Source organism: Trachypithecus francoisi, unplaced genomic scaffold (assembly GCF_009764315.1).
Source record: "Trachypithecus francoisi isolate TF-2019V2 unplaced genomic scaffold, Tfra_2.0 Lachesis_group8, whole genome shotgun sequence".
In the NCBI taxonomy this organism is placed as follows: domain Eukaryota; kingdom Metazoa; phylum Chordata; class Mammalia; order Primates; family Cercopithecidae; genus Trachypithecus; species Trachypithecus francoisi.
Window position 1 is genome coordinate 56,589,869 of NW_022681473.1, and position 13,212 is coordinate 56,603,080.

At 49.7% G+C, this 13,212-nt stretch overlaps 1 protein-coding gene across 12 annotated transcripts in view; it reads left to right on the top strand.

Annotated features, from left to right (window-relative positions):
- DENND2B (DENN domain containing 2B) overlaps nt 1-13,212 on the top strand; it is a 184,667-nt gene that overhangs the window by 142,207 nt on the left and 29,248 nt on the right. For all 12 annotated transcript variants that reach the window (XR_004436005.1, XR_004436004.1, XM_033206354.1 and 9 more), the window contains 2 exons: nt 4,442-5,701; nt 9,428-9,564. Coding sequence is in view for 10 of the 12 variants with exons in the window: in XM_033206354.1 (XP_033062245.1) it covers nt 4,442-5,701; nt 9,428-9,564 (1,397 nt within the window). In the remaining 2 variants the exon portion in view is untranslated. The remainder of the gene's footprint in view (nt 1-4,441; nt 5,702-9,427; nt 9,565-13,212) is intronic.

Below are 13,212 nucleotides of genomic sequence, written 5' to 3' on the forward strand. Positions count from 1 at the left end.
TTCTTAGGGTGGCTGAACTAGTTCCACTTCCAGGGAATGCCCCCATAAGAGCATCAGAGCCTGTAGTAGTGAGAGAGAGATCCAATCCAGACACCATGGAAGCTAAGCTGGCCTGTGGGGAAGTGGGGAAGGAAGGCCAGGGCAGTGGCTCTGCACTGGGATGGGATGGGCCAATGACATGCAGGCGTGGCCTTTCCTACCTGCATCTTTTTACTACTGCCGTGGAGCAAATCACCCTAAAACTTAGTGGCTTAACACAGTTGATTGTTTCTCACATTTCTGTGGGTTTTCCGGTGGTTCCTCTGCTGGATTCCCCTGGGTGCACTCATGTAGCTGTGTCCAGCTGGGCCTGGGTCCAAGGTGGCCTCACTCATGAGTCAGACAGTTGTAGGCTGGCTATTGACAGAGGTGCCTCGGTTACATTCCATGGGACCTCTTGTCCTCTAAAAGACTAGACTGGCTTCCTTATGTGACGGTGGCAGGGCAGCATTCCAGGTGGGTAAAGGGAGAAACTACAAGGCCTCTTGAGGCCTCAAGTTTAGAATTTGGACAACTTTTAGTTTCCACTGCCACACTGTATTATACTCAAAGCACATCACCAAGATCAACCCAGATTCGAGGGGCAGAGAAATAGACTTCACCTTTCCATAGCTTGAGCTGCCAAGAATTCATGGCCATATTTGATTTACTCCCCGCCCACCTCCCCCCGCCCCGACAATGTTCAGGATCCATGGACAGTGGCAAACTGACCAAGTTTCCCAGGTGATTACTCTGAAGAGTCAGCCCCATATGAATATTAGTAATTATCAAGCTAAGTTGGAATACTGTGTTAGGCCCCAAGCTCAACGCTCGACAGGTACTATCTCTGTTTCTCACAGGGATTCTCTGAGATATGTGATTTTTTTTTTTTTTTTTGAGACAGAGTTTCACTCTTGTTGCCCAGGCTGGAGTGCAGTGCCATGATCTCGGCTCACTGCAACCTCCGCCTCCTGGGTTCAAGCAATTCTCCTGCCTTAGCCTCCCGAGTCACTGGGATTACAGGTGCCTGCTACCACACCCAGCTAAATTTTTGTTATTTTTAGTAGAGACAGGGTTTTGCCATGTTGGCCAGGCTAGTCTTGAACTGCTGACCTCAGGTGATTCACCTGTCTCAGCCTCCCAAAATGCCAGGATTACAGGCATGAGCCACTACACCCAGCCAAGATATGTGACCTTCCAACACCCATTTTTTATGAGGCTTAGGGAGAGAAGATTACTTGCTCAAAGTCATGAAGCTTATAAGTGGCTACACTGAATCTTGAACACCAAGGCTGTGATGTTCTTACCGTCTGTTGAGACTGACTGGCTAGCCATAACCTGATTAAAAACAAAACAAAACAAAACAGTACTAATGATAATGAGCATTTCACATCCATGGTCTCATTGGCTCAATATGACACCCCTGTGATGTAAAATGTGGAACGGTTTTGAAGAAATGAAACTGGATGTTCAGAGTGTGAGTCCATTGCTAATAAGAGGTAGAATCAGGAACATGCAGACAGATAACAGAGAATTCTACCCTCAAGTGAGAATGTCACACCCAGGAGGGCAGGGCCTTATCTTTATTGTTTACCAGACCTTGGAGTGAGTGACTGGTGCCTTCTCTGTGATGAACCCGGGGCTCCTGGGCTCCAAGTCAGTAAGGGCAGCTCCTCTGTGGTGCAGTGCACTGGGCCTGGCCTGTGGGGAGGCCGGGGCAAGGGTAGCACGTGAAGTTATGGGCCCCAGGTCAGCAGTGAAACCAAAGACAGGACCTTCAGAGGAAAGGGACAGTTTACTCTCTACTTTATGCTGCATGAGAGGAGAGAAATGAAACCTCAGTTCAAGCGGGGTAGGCATTGAGAGAAAGTTCTTAACCTGTGTGGATTTATTTGTGCTGGAACCACTAAGGGAAGTTATAGAATCATTCTTTCTGAAAGCATGCTGGGATCAGATGGACCAGAAGCCCTGAATCATTTTCCTATCCCAAGGAGCCATGCCCCACACTACCATAAGTAACAGTAGTTCCATGGACTGGTGAATTCTCTCCTGGGCAGCTGGGAAGACACAGCCCTAGGGAACCACATATCAAGGTGCCTGAGCAGGTGAGGCAGGTATAGTTTAAAAAGGCTTCCCAAGAGATTGTGAGTCTCATTAGGTGCCTACCATCTCCCAGTAGAATATAAGCTTCATGAGGACATGAATTTGTCTGTTTTGTTTATTCTTATATCTAGCTCCTAGAACAGGCCTAGCATAGAGTAGGTGTTCACTAAGTATTTGTTGAATGAAGAAACAAATGAAATTGTCCTCTGTCAAATGCATCTTCAGTTGAGAACTAAAACAGAGTCCTTTGTGTAGCACAGGCACTCATTCACTTAGGGGCTAGACTGATGGCCTTTTTGTATTTATGGTTCTATAAAATAAGAGAGACATGAGACCTCCATCAGTTGTGAGGAAGTTGGGATCTCCCCCCGCCTCAAGCCTGGCGCCTTGCCCTGCCGCTCCCTACCCCAGGGAGTGCCGGGGCTTACTCTGTTCACACCTCCTCACTGAGCAGAGCCTCTTTGGTCATCGGCTTGGCTGGGCACTGCATTTCTCTCATCTGTGCCCATATACACATGGGATGGCCCTTGTTTGACTTGCCCTTTGAAAAACAACTTAAGCATGTTGAGGTTTCCTGTTGATAGGGGGCAGCCAGAGGCCTGTGACCCAGCAGGGAATTGTCAGCCAATCCCTGACTCACCCAAGCTCCAGTTTTCTGTGTGTGAGCAAGCAGTGACAGCAGCCTGGCTCAGGGGCAGCTGGCTGCCTTCCTGTGGGTGGCATGGCATTCCGGAGCCTGAGAGGCTAGGCAGCCCAGAGCTGAGGGCCACGGCCTTAGGGTCAGGTAGGCCTTGTACTGTGCAGTGTTGGCAAATCCTGTTGTTTTTGAACTGAAACTGTTTGTAAAGAATTCTGAAAGTTGACAGTGGTTGCACTAGTAGACAAGTAGCAAAATGTGCTCAAGAGGAAGTATGCTCATGGTTTTCTTCAGTAAGCTCACCTTTCCCTTCCTTTTGCTGTTCATCATTCACTGAGTACCTTCCAGACACTGTCTGTTTGTCCCTGGGCCTGGAAGAAACCATGGTCTAGTAGGGAAGACCAAGAAGTCCCTTGATACAAGTGCTGTGGCAGGGGTGTGCCAAGTGCTGTGGGGATTTCTGTAGAGCTGCCTCAGGGCCCTGGCGGTTCAGAAAGTGGCAGAGGCACTGCTGCCTCTTCAGAGAGGCAGCCCAGTGTAGTGGAAGTTCATGTCCTGGTTTCACTTACCAGCTGAGTGACCTTGGATGAGATGTTAAATCTTTCTGTGCCTTAGTGTTTTTTATTTTAACCTCATAGAATTTTCAGAAAGATTAAGTGAGTTAACATATGTAAAACATTTATTCAGAACTGTTCCTGGTATTTGCCAAGATCTGCATGTAGATTTGGAGCTGGGACATGGTGGGTGCTTATTGGCTGTGATGCCACTGCTGGAGGGTGGAGCTGCTTAAGGAGTTGGTCTCCCCACCCCATTGGCTTCCTCGTTGACAGAGTGGAAAAGACTCTTTCCTGAGGGGCCCTTCTGACCTTTCTGAGGCCCTCAGGGATTCTAATTCTTGTCAGAACCCAACATGAAGAAGCGAGAGGTAGGTCTAGTAGCAGAAGTCCCAGGGGAGACAGAGGCTTGTTAAGGGGAAAAATCAAAGGGTTTGGGAGTGGTGTTGGAGAACCGTCTTGCACCAGTTCACAAAAGCTGATCAGTGGCATCTCTTCTGAACTCCACAGCCAATGACGTCACATTGGTAACTCAGCCAGAGTTGGAATATTTATACTACCAACATTGGCAAGTGCTACCAATCTGCTGTTGCCCCCAGACAGCCGGTTGTTCAAACTTGTTTGGTTTTGGGTTTTTTGGTCCCTTTTTCCCTCTTTTTGCCATACACAGAGTCTCACTATGTTGCCCAGGCTGGTCTTGAACTGCTGAGCTCATGCAATCTTCTTGCCTCTGCCTCCCTAAGTGGTGGGATTACAGGTGTGAGCCACCACACCTTCTGAGAACTGGTTGTTAAGCATGTCGCAGCACACCCCTGGGCTTTCTGTCCTCCTGTTGGCAGATGTAGACTCTTGGGATACTCTCGCTTGGCACAGAACAGGTGTTTCAGACATTACTCAGGGTGCTTGGGGATGGTTTGGGCAGAGAGGCCTGTTGAGTTTGGCCTGCTGTGATTAAGGAGCTATTGCTCTCCTTGAAGACAGCCTTCAAGGTACATTACTTGAATAGAATACTCTTTGAGAGTCCTCCAGGAAAAAGATGCTGAGTTCTGTAGGAATGAAACAGGATGCCTCTGGTTGGTCAGCCACTCACTGCCATTTTTTCTTTTCCTTTGTTTTGTTTTGCCCCCAGGTCTCAGTCAGTCTCTCCACCTCCAGTTCTTTCCCCACCAAGGAGTCCCATCTACCCACTCAGTGATAGTGAAACCTCAGCCTGCAGGTACCCCAGCCACTCCAGCTCCCGGGTGCTCCTCAAGGACCGGCACCCCCCAGCTCCTTCACCCCAGAATCCTGAAGATCCCTCCCCAGATACTTCCCCACCTACCTGTCCCCTCAAGACCACCAGCTTCGGTTATTTGGACAGAAGCCCTTCGGCGTGCAAGAGAGAAGCCCAGAAGGAGAATGTCCAAGGCGCAGCCCAGGATGTAGCAGGGGTAGCTGCCTGCCCCCCCCTTGCCCAGAGCACGCCATTCCCGGGGCCAGCGGCTGGCCCCCGGGGCGTCTTGCTGACCCGTACCGGTACCCGCGCCCACAGCCTGGGCATCCGGGAGAAGATCTCAGCATGGGAAGGTCGCCGAGAGGCGTCGCCCAGGATGAGCATGTGTGGAGAGAAGCGGGAGGTCTCCGGGGGCGAGTGGGCGGCCAGTGAGGACTGCCCTAGCCTGGGCTGTCCCAGCGTGGTGCCGTCCCCCTGCAGCTCAGAAAAGACCTTTGATTTCAAGGGCCTCCGGAGGATGAGCAGGACCTTCTCCGAGTGTTCCTACCCAGAAACTGAGGAGGAGGGAGAGGCGCTCCCTGTCCGGGACTCTTTCTACCGGCTGGAGAAACGGCTGGGCCGGAGTGAGCCCAGCGCCTTCCTCAGGGGCCATGGCAGCAGGAAGGAGAGCTCAGCAGTGCTGAGCCGGATCCAGAAAATTGAACAGGCCCTGAAGGAGCAGCCAGGCCGGGGGCTCCCCCAGCTCCCCAGCAGCTGCTACAGCGTGGACCGGGGGAAAAGGAAGACTGGAACCTTGGGCGTCTTGGAGGAGCCGGCAGGGGGCGCGAGTGTGAGCGCTGGCAGCCGGGCAGTCGGAGTGGCTGGAGTTGGCGGGGAGGCGGGCCCACCCCCAGAGAGGGAAGGCAGTGGTTCCACTAAACCCGGGACCCCTGGAAATAGCCCTAGCTCCCAGCGGCTGCCATCGAAGAGTTCCCCCGATCCCACTGTGAACCCTGTCCCCAAACCCAAGCGCACCTTTGAATACGAGGCTGACAAGAAGCCCAAGAGTAAGCCCAGCAATGGTCTACCTCCTTCACCCACACCTGCTGCTCCACCCCCCTTGCCCTCCACCCCAGCCCCGCCTGTCACCCGGAGACCCAAGAAGGACATTAGTGGTCACCGCAAGTCCCAGAGCAGGTAATGCATGCGCCTTCGGTGTGTGGTAGCTGAATACCGTGGTTTTCTTTTAAATTTTAAATGGACAGTGCAAACACAGATTGTAGGGTGGGTCACAATCAGTAGTGCTTCGTAAGCCCTGAAGTACTGAATAATTGTTAGGTGGTAGTTGTAGTGAAAAATGAGATTGTTCTGCTCTGACAAGATACTTGACATGAGTGGGAATGCTTACAGGATACTTGGGACCTGAGTGCTAGTCACTGAAGGTATTGGCTGGATTTGGCCTTTGGGGTTAGAGCTGGGCTGTGTCCTGCCCCTGTCGGAGCTTCCTCAGTCCTCTGTCGGGAGTAGGTAAAGCAGGCAGTCCTTTGTGGACTAGTAGGATCTTAGCCTCCCTACCACCTGAAGTACCAGCGTTAGAAATTATTTTCTTTGAATGAAGCATTATCTGAATACTGCATTTTGTCATTAACATGGTAGTACCGGCAAATTTAACACAATTCCCTCTCTCCTGAGGGCCTCCGGGCCATATACGAACCCTGGGCCTATATCAAGAGGGGATTATTGGGGAGATTGATGAATAAAGGAGTAAAACAGGAATGAGCCTGTTCCAAGGCTCACATTGGTTTCCTGGTCAGTCTCAGGATTTCTAAACCCAGATTACCAAGGGCTGTCTCCCCAGTAACTTGGAGCTGGAGCTGTTGGAATTGGTGAAAGCTGGCAGGCGTCTTATTCTCTGAATCAGGGTAGGCTGGGAGTGAGCTTCCTTCGGAATACTCATCCTCCTGCATCTTACTGCCTTTCTCATCTAACCCCACGACAGATGGGTATTCAGGTTTGTTTCACTTCTGGGGATTCTTTAGTCTGTCCCCACACTTCAGGCTTCATCTAACATATCCCATCTTATATATAAACTTTCCTGCCATGTGCAGAAAGGAAGAAATTTCAAAGATTCAGACCCCCGAGCTGGAACAGCCCATGGCTAAGGGTAATCACATGTTTGAGTCCACCTCAGAATTCTCACTGGCTCTTTAATTCTTAAACGGCCTGCCAAGAGTGTTTGCTTTGTCCTTATTCATCCATTTATATAAACATTCATCTAGAGCCTGCTATGCACCAAGAGTGTGCTGTCAAGAGGATGCAGAGGCAAATAGGACATGGTTCTTCCATTCAAGGACTTTGTGGTCTGGTGCACAGATAAATTATAGATAATGTCATATGTGCCATAACTCATGGCAGTGCAGGAGGCCGCAGAGACCCAGAGAAGGGGCATCTGAGTTAGATGGGGGAGAGAAGGGAGGCTCCTCATAGAGGGAGTTGCTGAGCTAAATTTAGAAGAGCCAAAAGCAGTTGACTAAGTGACCAAAGGGAGTGGGGGGAGAGTTCATCAGCCTGAAGGTTTTACACATACTCCACCCCACACTGCATTTATATATAATATATACACACATGTACCGTATGTGGAGGAGTCCCTTCGTATGAGAATTAACTTAGCAAACTTAAATCTGTGCTCTTGGAAAAAGAGAAACAGCTCCAGAGGTGCAGTCTGTTCTGTATGCCATTTCACATCGTGAACATGTTCCATGAGGAGTGGAGATGGTAAGTTTGTGTCTGTTATACCAAGTGTGATTCTTACATTTAATATACTTTTTTATTAAAAAAAAAAAAAAAAGCAGTCCAGGTGAGATGGCTCACACCTGTAATCCCAGCACTTTGGGAGGCTAAAGTGGGAGGATCATTTAAGACCAGGAGTTCAAGACAGCCTGGGCAACATAATGAGACCCCATCTTTACAAAAAAATTTAAAAATTAGCTGGAGTGTTGGCATGTGCCAGTAGTCCCAGCTACTTGGGAGGCTGAGGAGGGAGGATAGCTTGAGCCTAGGAGGTTGAGGATACAGTGGGTATGATCACACCACTGCACTCTAGCCTGGGCAACAGCATAAGACCTTATCTCGCAAAAAAAATATGTGTGTGTGTGTGTGTGTGTGTAAAATGCAAGCCAAGTGTTTCTTCTGGCATTCAGCCAAAAAAAAAAAAAAAAAAAATTCCTGGGAGAAACTATTAGTTTTAATGAGAGATGGCATGTTGGTCCTCAGTATGACACCTTCCTGGGGGATTTTCAAGGATAATTTGACTGAATATGATTTGTGTCTTATTTACTGACTTGAGGGCTACCTGCATATGATGCTGAGTCTACTGTATATGCCAAAGAAAACTTGCTGTCACACTAACTCTGGTCCTGGGCCAACATTTGCAAACCACTGTGCTCAGCCATTGGATGTTTATCTAGTTAAGAATCTGGGCCAAAGACAGAAATTTGGGAGTCATCAAGATAGAGATGGTAGATATGGCAATGGCCCATGGATATTTGGTCCCTAGAAAGTGCAGAGTGAGAAAGAGTTTTTAAGACAGAACTCTGAGAGACCCGGACACTTAAAAAGCAAATGGAAAAGGAGAACCCCTCATAAGAGCCTGAAAAGTAGTGGCCAGGAGTTGAAAAGAAAAGCTGAAAGCCAGGAGGGAATGTGTCATAGAGGCAGAGGGAGGAGACGCCAATATAAAGAGTGTTCGGTTGTGTTGAGTGCTTGGGGCAGGGCAGGGACAGGCAAGCTAAGAACAAGCTGTAGCCTTCAGGACACTTTTAGCCCTTTCCCTGCACGGTAGGACTCTCAGGAGAAGCTGTTAGGAAACAAGAGAAAAAGGCCTCTTGCCTGAAAGGTCTGATGGTGCCCGAAAGAAGAGGAGGTGTTCATGGGTGGGAGGAGGGATCCAGTCAGTGCCTTGCCTTCTCTCCCTCCCCAGGAGCCTGCGGGGACTTACCTTGGAGAGGGAGACGATGCAGTTGGGGTCTCAGATGAGGGATGTACCTCTCAGATGAAGGAGAGGAGCAGAGAGTGCTGTAGGCTCAGGGAGTCTTAGGAGACAGCAAGCTGTGGTCTTGAAATTGTACAGTAGAGAGGAAGGTTGTCCAAGGGATGGAAAGGAGCAAACTACTAGCTGAAGGGAAGCTGGGTCTTGGAAGCAGCTTCTGACTGCAAATTGTCCTCCCAGCTCCACCTTGGCAGTGGTCTTATTTGTTTTAAGGGCTCAGCCCTTCCTGCTTCAACAAACCACCCAGCAACGACTGCTTTTCCAACCCCCTGACAGCCCTGAGTGGGACCCTCCCAGTGTTGAGCCTTCCTACCTGCTTAGTGCAATGGCAGGAGTCCCTGGCTAGGATGCAGATGAGGATGTGAGACCCCAGAGGCAGACCAGGCACTCGATTCCAGTGTAATCACAGACACTTCTCAAGGAGGATATTCTCTAGGGCTTGAGGCCAAAATTAATAGTTAACAGCTCAGGCCCTGGAGTGAGACATCACCTGGGAGAATCATGCCTCTGTCACTTCCGTCTCCTCTTTCACAAGATGTCACAATACTGGTGGCACTGTTGTGAAGATTAATGAGGTAACACATGTAAAGGTGCATTTGATGCAGTACCTGGAACAGCATGCTTTTAAGCTGGGGTAGTTGTTGTTACCTAATATCGGTATTATTCGGGAAAGGCACATTGCAGGCACCCAGGCTGGGGCCTTTCAGACCACCTGTCTCTTAATTTGGGTGGTAAGTTTGGACCTACCTGGATGTTCTTTCAGAAGCTGGCTTTATGAGGAGGGCCTATGGTCTTTGCTGTTGCCATGGACATTCCCCAGCAAGGCAGCAGAGATCTGATTCAGCAGGAATGACTCTTGCTCTTGTTATCCACAGAAAATCCTTTGAGTTTGAGGATGCATCCAGTCTCCAGTCCCTGTACCCCTCTTCTCCCACTGAGAATGGTACTGAGAACCAACCCAAGTTTGGATCCAAAAGCACTTTAGAAGAAAATGCCTATGAAGATATTGTGGGTAAGCAATGGCAGAGGTGGCGGCTGGGTCATCTCAGGGGGCTACAGAAGAACAGGAACAGGAGGAAACACCTAGATTGACCTCCTTCACTGTGGGCAGGCATGGTCCCACCTTCTGGAACTCCTCCTGGAAATGGGACATCGGGCGAAGCACCTTAGCAAAGACAGAGCGGCTTTGTGATTAAAAGCCTGGCTCTTGAATGAACTGAAATCCAAAGGACGTTTGGGGACATGAGAAGGAGAAAACGACATCATTCCTTTCCTTTATTTTTGGAAGGCTTTGAAGTCCAACAGGCCCTCTTCCTTAGCTGTGTGTCCTTAAGGCAAATCACTTAACTTTTGTGAAGACTCTGTTTTTCTCTTATAAAATGATGATGTGACTATATTAACAACAACAGTAATAGTAATAACATTTCGAGCCGGGCATGGTGGCTCATGCCTGTAATCCCAGCACTTTGGAGGCTGAGGTTGGTGGATCACCTAAGGTCAGGAGTTCGAGACCAGCCTCCGTCTCTACTAAAAATACAAAAAATTAGCTGAGTATGGTGGGGGGCGCCTGTAATCCCAGCTACTAGGGAGGCTAAGGCAGGAGAATCGCTTGAACCCAGGAGACCGAGGTTGCAGGGAGCTGAGATCACGCCATTGCACTCCAGCCTGGGCAATATGAGCAAAACTCCATCTCAAAAAAAAAAAAAAAGTAATAATACTTCATAAAGGTTGTTGTTAGAATTAAATAAGACTGAGTGTCTGGTGCAGGCCTGCTACCTGGTCAGAGATGGCCACCTTCTTTCTGTGTTCTTATGTGGTGGAAGGGGCAGAGGGAGTTCTCTGGGGTCTCTTTTAAAAGGGCCCTAATTGGTGAAGGCCCTGTACACGTGACCTAATCACCTCCCAGAGGCCTCACCTACAAATGCCAGCACATTGGGGATTAGGTTTCAACATAGGAATTTTGGGGGACACAAACATTCAGTCTATTGTACAAGCTAAGAAGTTTCATTGCCCTAGTTTCATGGGTGCTGGCAGAAGACATGAGACCCCTGGGTCACAAAGGACTTTATTACTCATGGCACAGCAGGCAGCATGAGCTTTGTGTTCACACGGGTTTCCCCTTGTGCGTAAGTCCCATGGGGCAGTGTGGAGAAGGCCCAGGTGGAAGCTGCAGACACTGCAGGTCCATGTCCCAGCTGGGGAGCCCAAGCGTAGGAAACCCCAGTCTTTTCAGAGACTGCTGGCAAACCTGCCTAACCTTGGTCCTTGGAGGAAACATTATCTTTATCATTCTGCTCAGGAAACAAATCTGCCTCTGCCCTGAAGGGAGACACTATCTCTGTCTTCCAAGGCTGTTTGCTGTATAAATACCCTTTAAAATATAGGCTGGAACTGTCAGTCCCTCTTGTTCAGAAGAAAGGCAGAAATGCAAGACTCCATTGAGATTTGTCTTCCAACAGGTGGGAAGACATGGTATTGGCAAACTTGTGTTCACGGATCAGACGAAAGATAGATGCTGTAGCCTGGGTTACATTTGTTTTGTTTTGTTTTGTTTGTTTGGCGTTCATTTCAATTCTGTTAGCATCCTCTTCAGTAAGGGGCTTTGATTCTGCTCAGGTGAAGTGTGGTGTCAGTGTCGGTTAGTGGGGAGGAGAGAGGCTGTGTGTTGCCTGCCGGCTCCCTCTCTGGGCCCCTGTCTTGCCTCTGTCTTGGGCCCTGAATCAGAAGAATGTGTTGTTAGTTAATACATGAGAGAGAGAAGTGGCCCGGGGTAGAGAGAACCCTCCAGATTCTCAGAAGCCTGGAATCTTTTTTTTTTTTTTTTTGAGATGAAGTCTTACTCTGTCGCCCAGGCTGGAGTGCAGTGATGTGATCTCAGCTCACTGCAAGCTCCGTCTCCCGGGTTCATGCCATTCTCCTGCCTCAGCCTCCCCAGCAGCTGGGACTACAGGTGCCCACCACCTCGCCCGGCTAGTTTTTCGTATTTTTTAGTAGAGACGGGGTTTCACCGTGTTAGCCAGGATGGTCTTGATCTCCTGACCTCGTGATCCACCCGCCTCAGGCTCCCAAAGTGCTGGGATTACAGGCGTGAGCCACCGTGCCCGGCTGGCTCAGAAGCCTGGAATCTTATGAAGAGAGGGCCATCTGTTCCCTCATTTGATCTGAGCCATTGGTTTCATAGCCGTTTCCTTGCCACTTGCTGGGCCAGCGTTTCTGGGGAGACAGCAGCCATGCCGGGACCCACAGGGACACTGCTTTCCCAGGAACAGAGTGTATAGTATGTAGTCACGCAAAACTGGGTCACAGCTGGAAGACTGTAGGAGTGAGGTCCCTAGAACAGCAAAAGAATTTGGAGAGGGAGGCCCTTTCCCTTATACCTGGGGAAAAGACAGCTTTGTACCCACAGGCAACCCAGAGCAGATGTCAAGAGCTAGGGGCATCAGAACCAAAGATCCAGAAGCCAGGTGGGCAGTTAAGGAAGATGCCCCAACTCCAGCCCATACCCCAGTTCTACTCAGCCACCCAAGAGGCAGCCAGTGCTGCTCCTGTATTTCTCACCTCCTTGTGCAATACCAACATCCTGGAGTGGAAGAACATCCTCCCGAATGAGTGAGTAGGCAGAGGTCTAGACACACTTGCCCTCCTCTTTCCCTTCTCTCAAACCTGACCTAAGAAGGCCTGGGGAACAGCTCTGTTGGCCAGCTCAGTTCTTCCAAAATTCTGCCCCCCAAACATTGCCCCAAAAAGTCCTGAACAGAGCCCTGGATGGTGGAACTTTGGACAGAGAGAAATGGTTGAAGCCATCCCTTTCTCAAATTTCAGTTCAGATGACCCAAGAACATATCCCACAGGAAATCCTTCTCAGAGAATAGAGAACGGCAGGACCACAGGATTGCCAGCACCCAGCATAGTCAAGGGACATCAGAAAACCACAGTCCTCTCTGCCCACAGCAGCAGCTACACTGGGTGCTCCCAGTGTCCTGGGCAGCAAACTGACACAGTACAGTTTCTGCCAAACTAGAGTGAATGAGAATGTTCCCTGCAACAGGAGGTAGGGAGTGGGTGGGGCAACAGAGCGGCCTCCCCACTCATTAGGGAGGACTCTCTTCCACTCTGGGTGTTGCATGAGGAGTTAAAAAAATATGGGAGCAGCTTGGCTGCTTCTTGGGTGGCTTAGTACAGCTAGGGGTCAGCGCTGTGTGGGCAAAAGGTAGAGGTAACTGCTCACCTGGCTTCTGGATCTTTGGAACACTTAAAGGACAAGGAAAGAAGAGAGGGAGAGGATGCGGGAGAAAGGGAGGGGAGCCACCCAAGCACCAGTTTGGGAATACACTACATTGGATGTTTAGGTTTTGCTTTGGCCTGGTGGGGTGGTGGGGTGGTTTCCGGAGTCTGCAGTTAGGACAGTGCCCTGTGCATGTTTTCCTTTTTTATGTCCCCACAGCAGCCCAATCTGAATTTCTGGGACCTGACTAGGGAGGCCAGAGGGAAATACAGAGGAAAATAGTCCCTTTCTGTTAGATTCTGGTGGGTTTCTTTTTTTCATTCCCTGGGGACAGGCCTGAGAGTTTGGAGCTCCCCACAAGGCTTCAGGGGGTGTCTTATTGCTGAACTCAGAATGGCAGTTTCCCGTCTTGCCTCGGACTGATCAGTGGCTTGG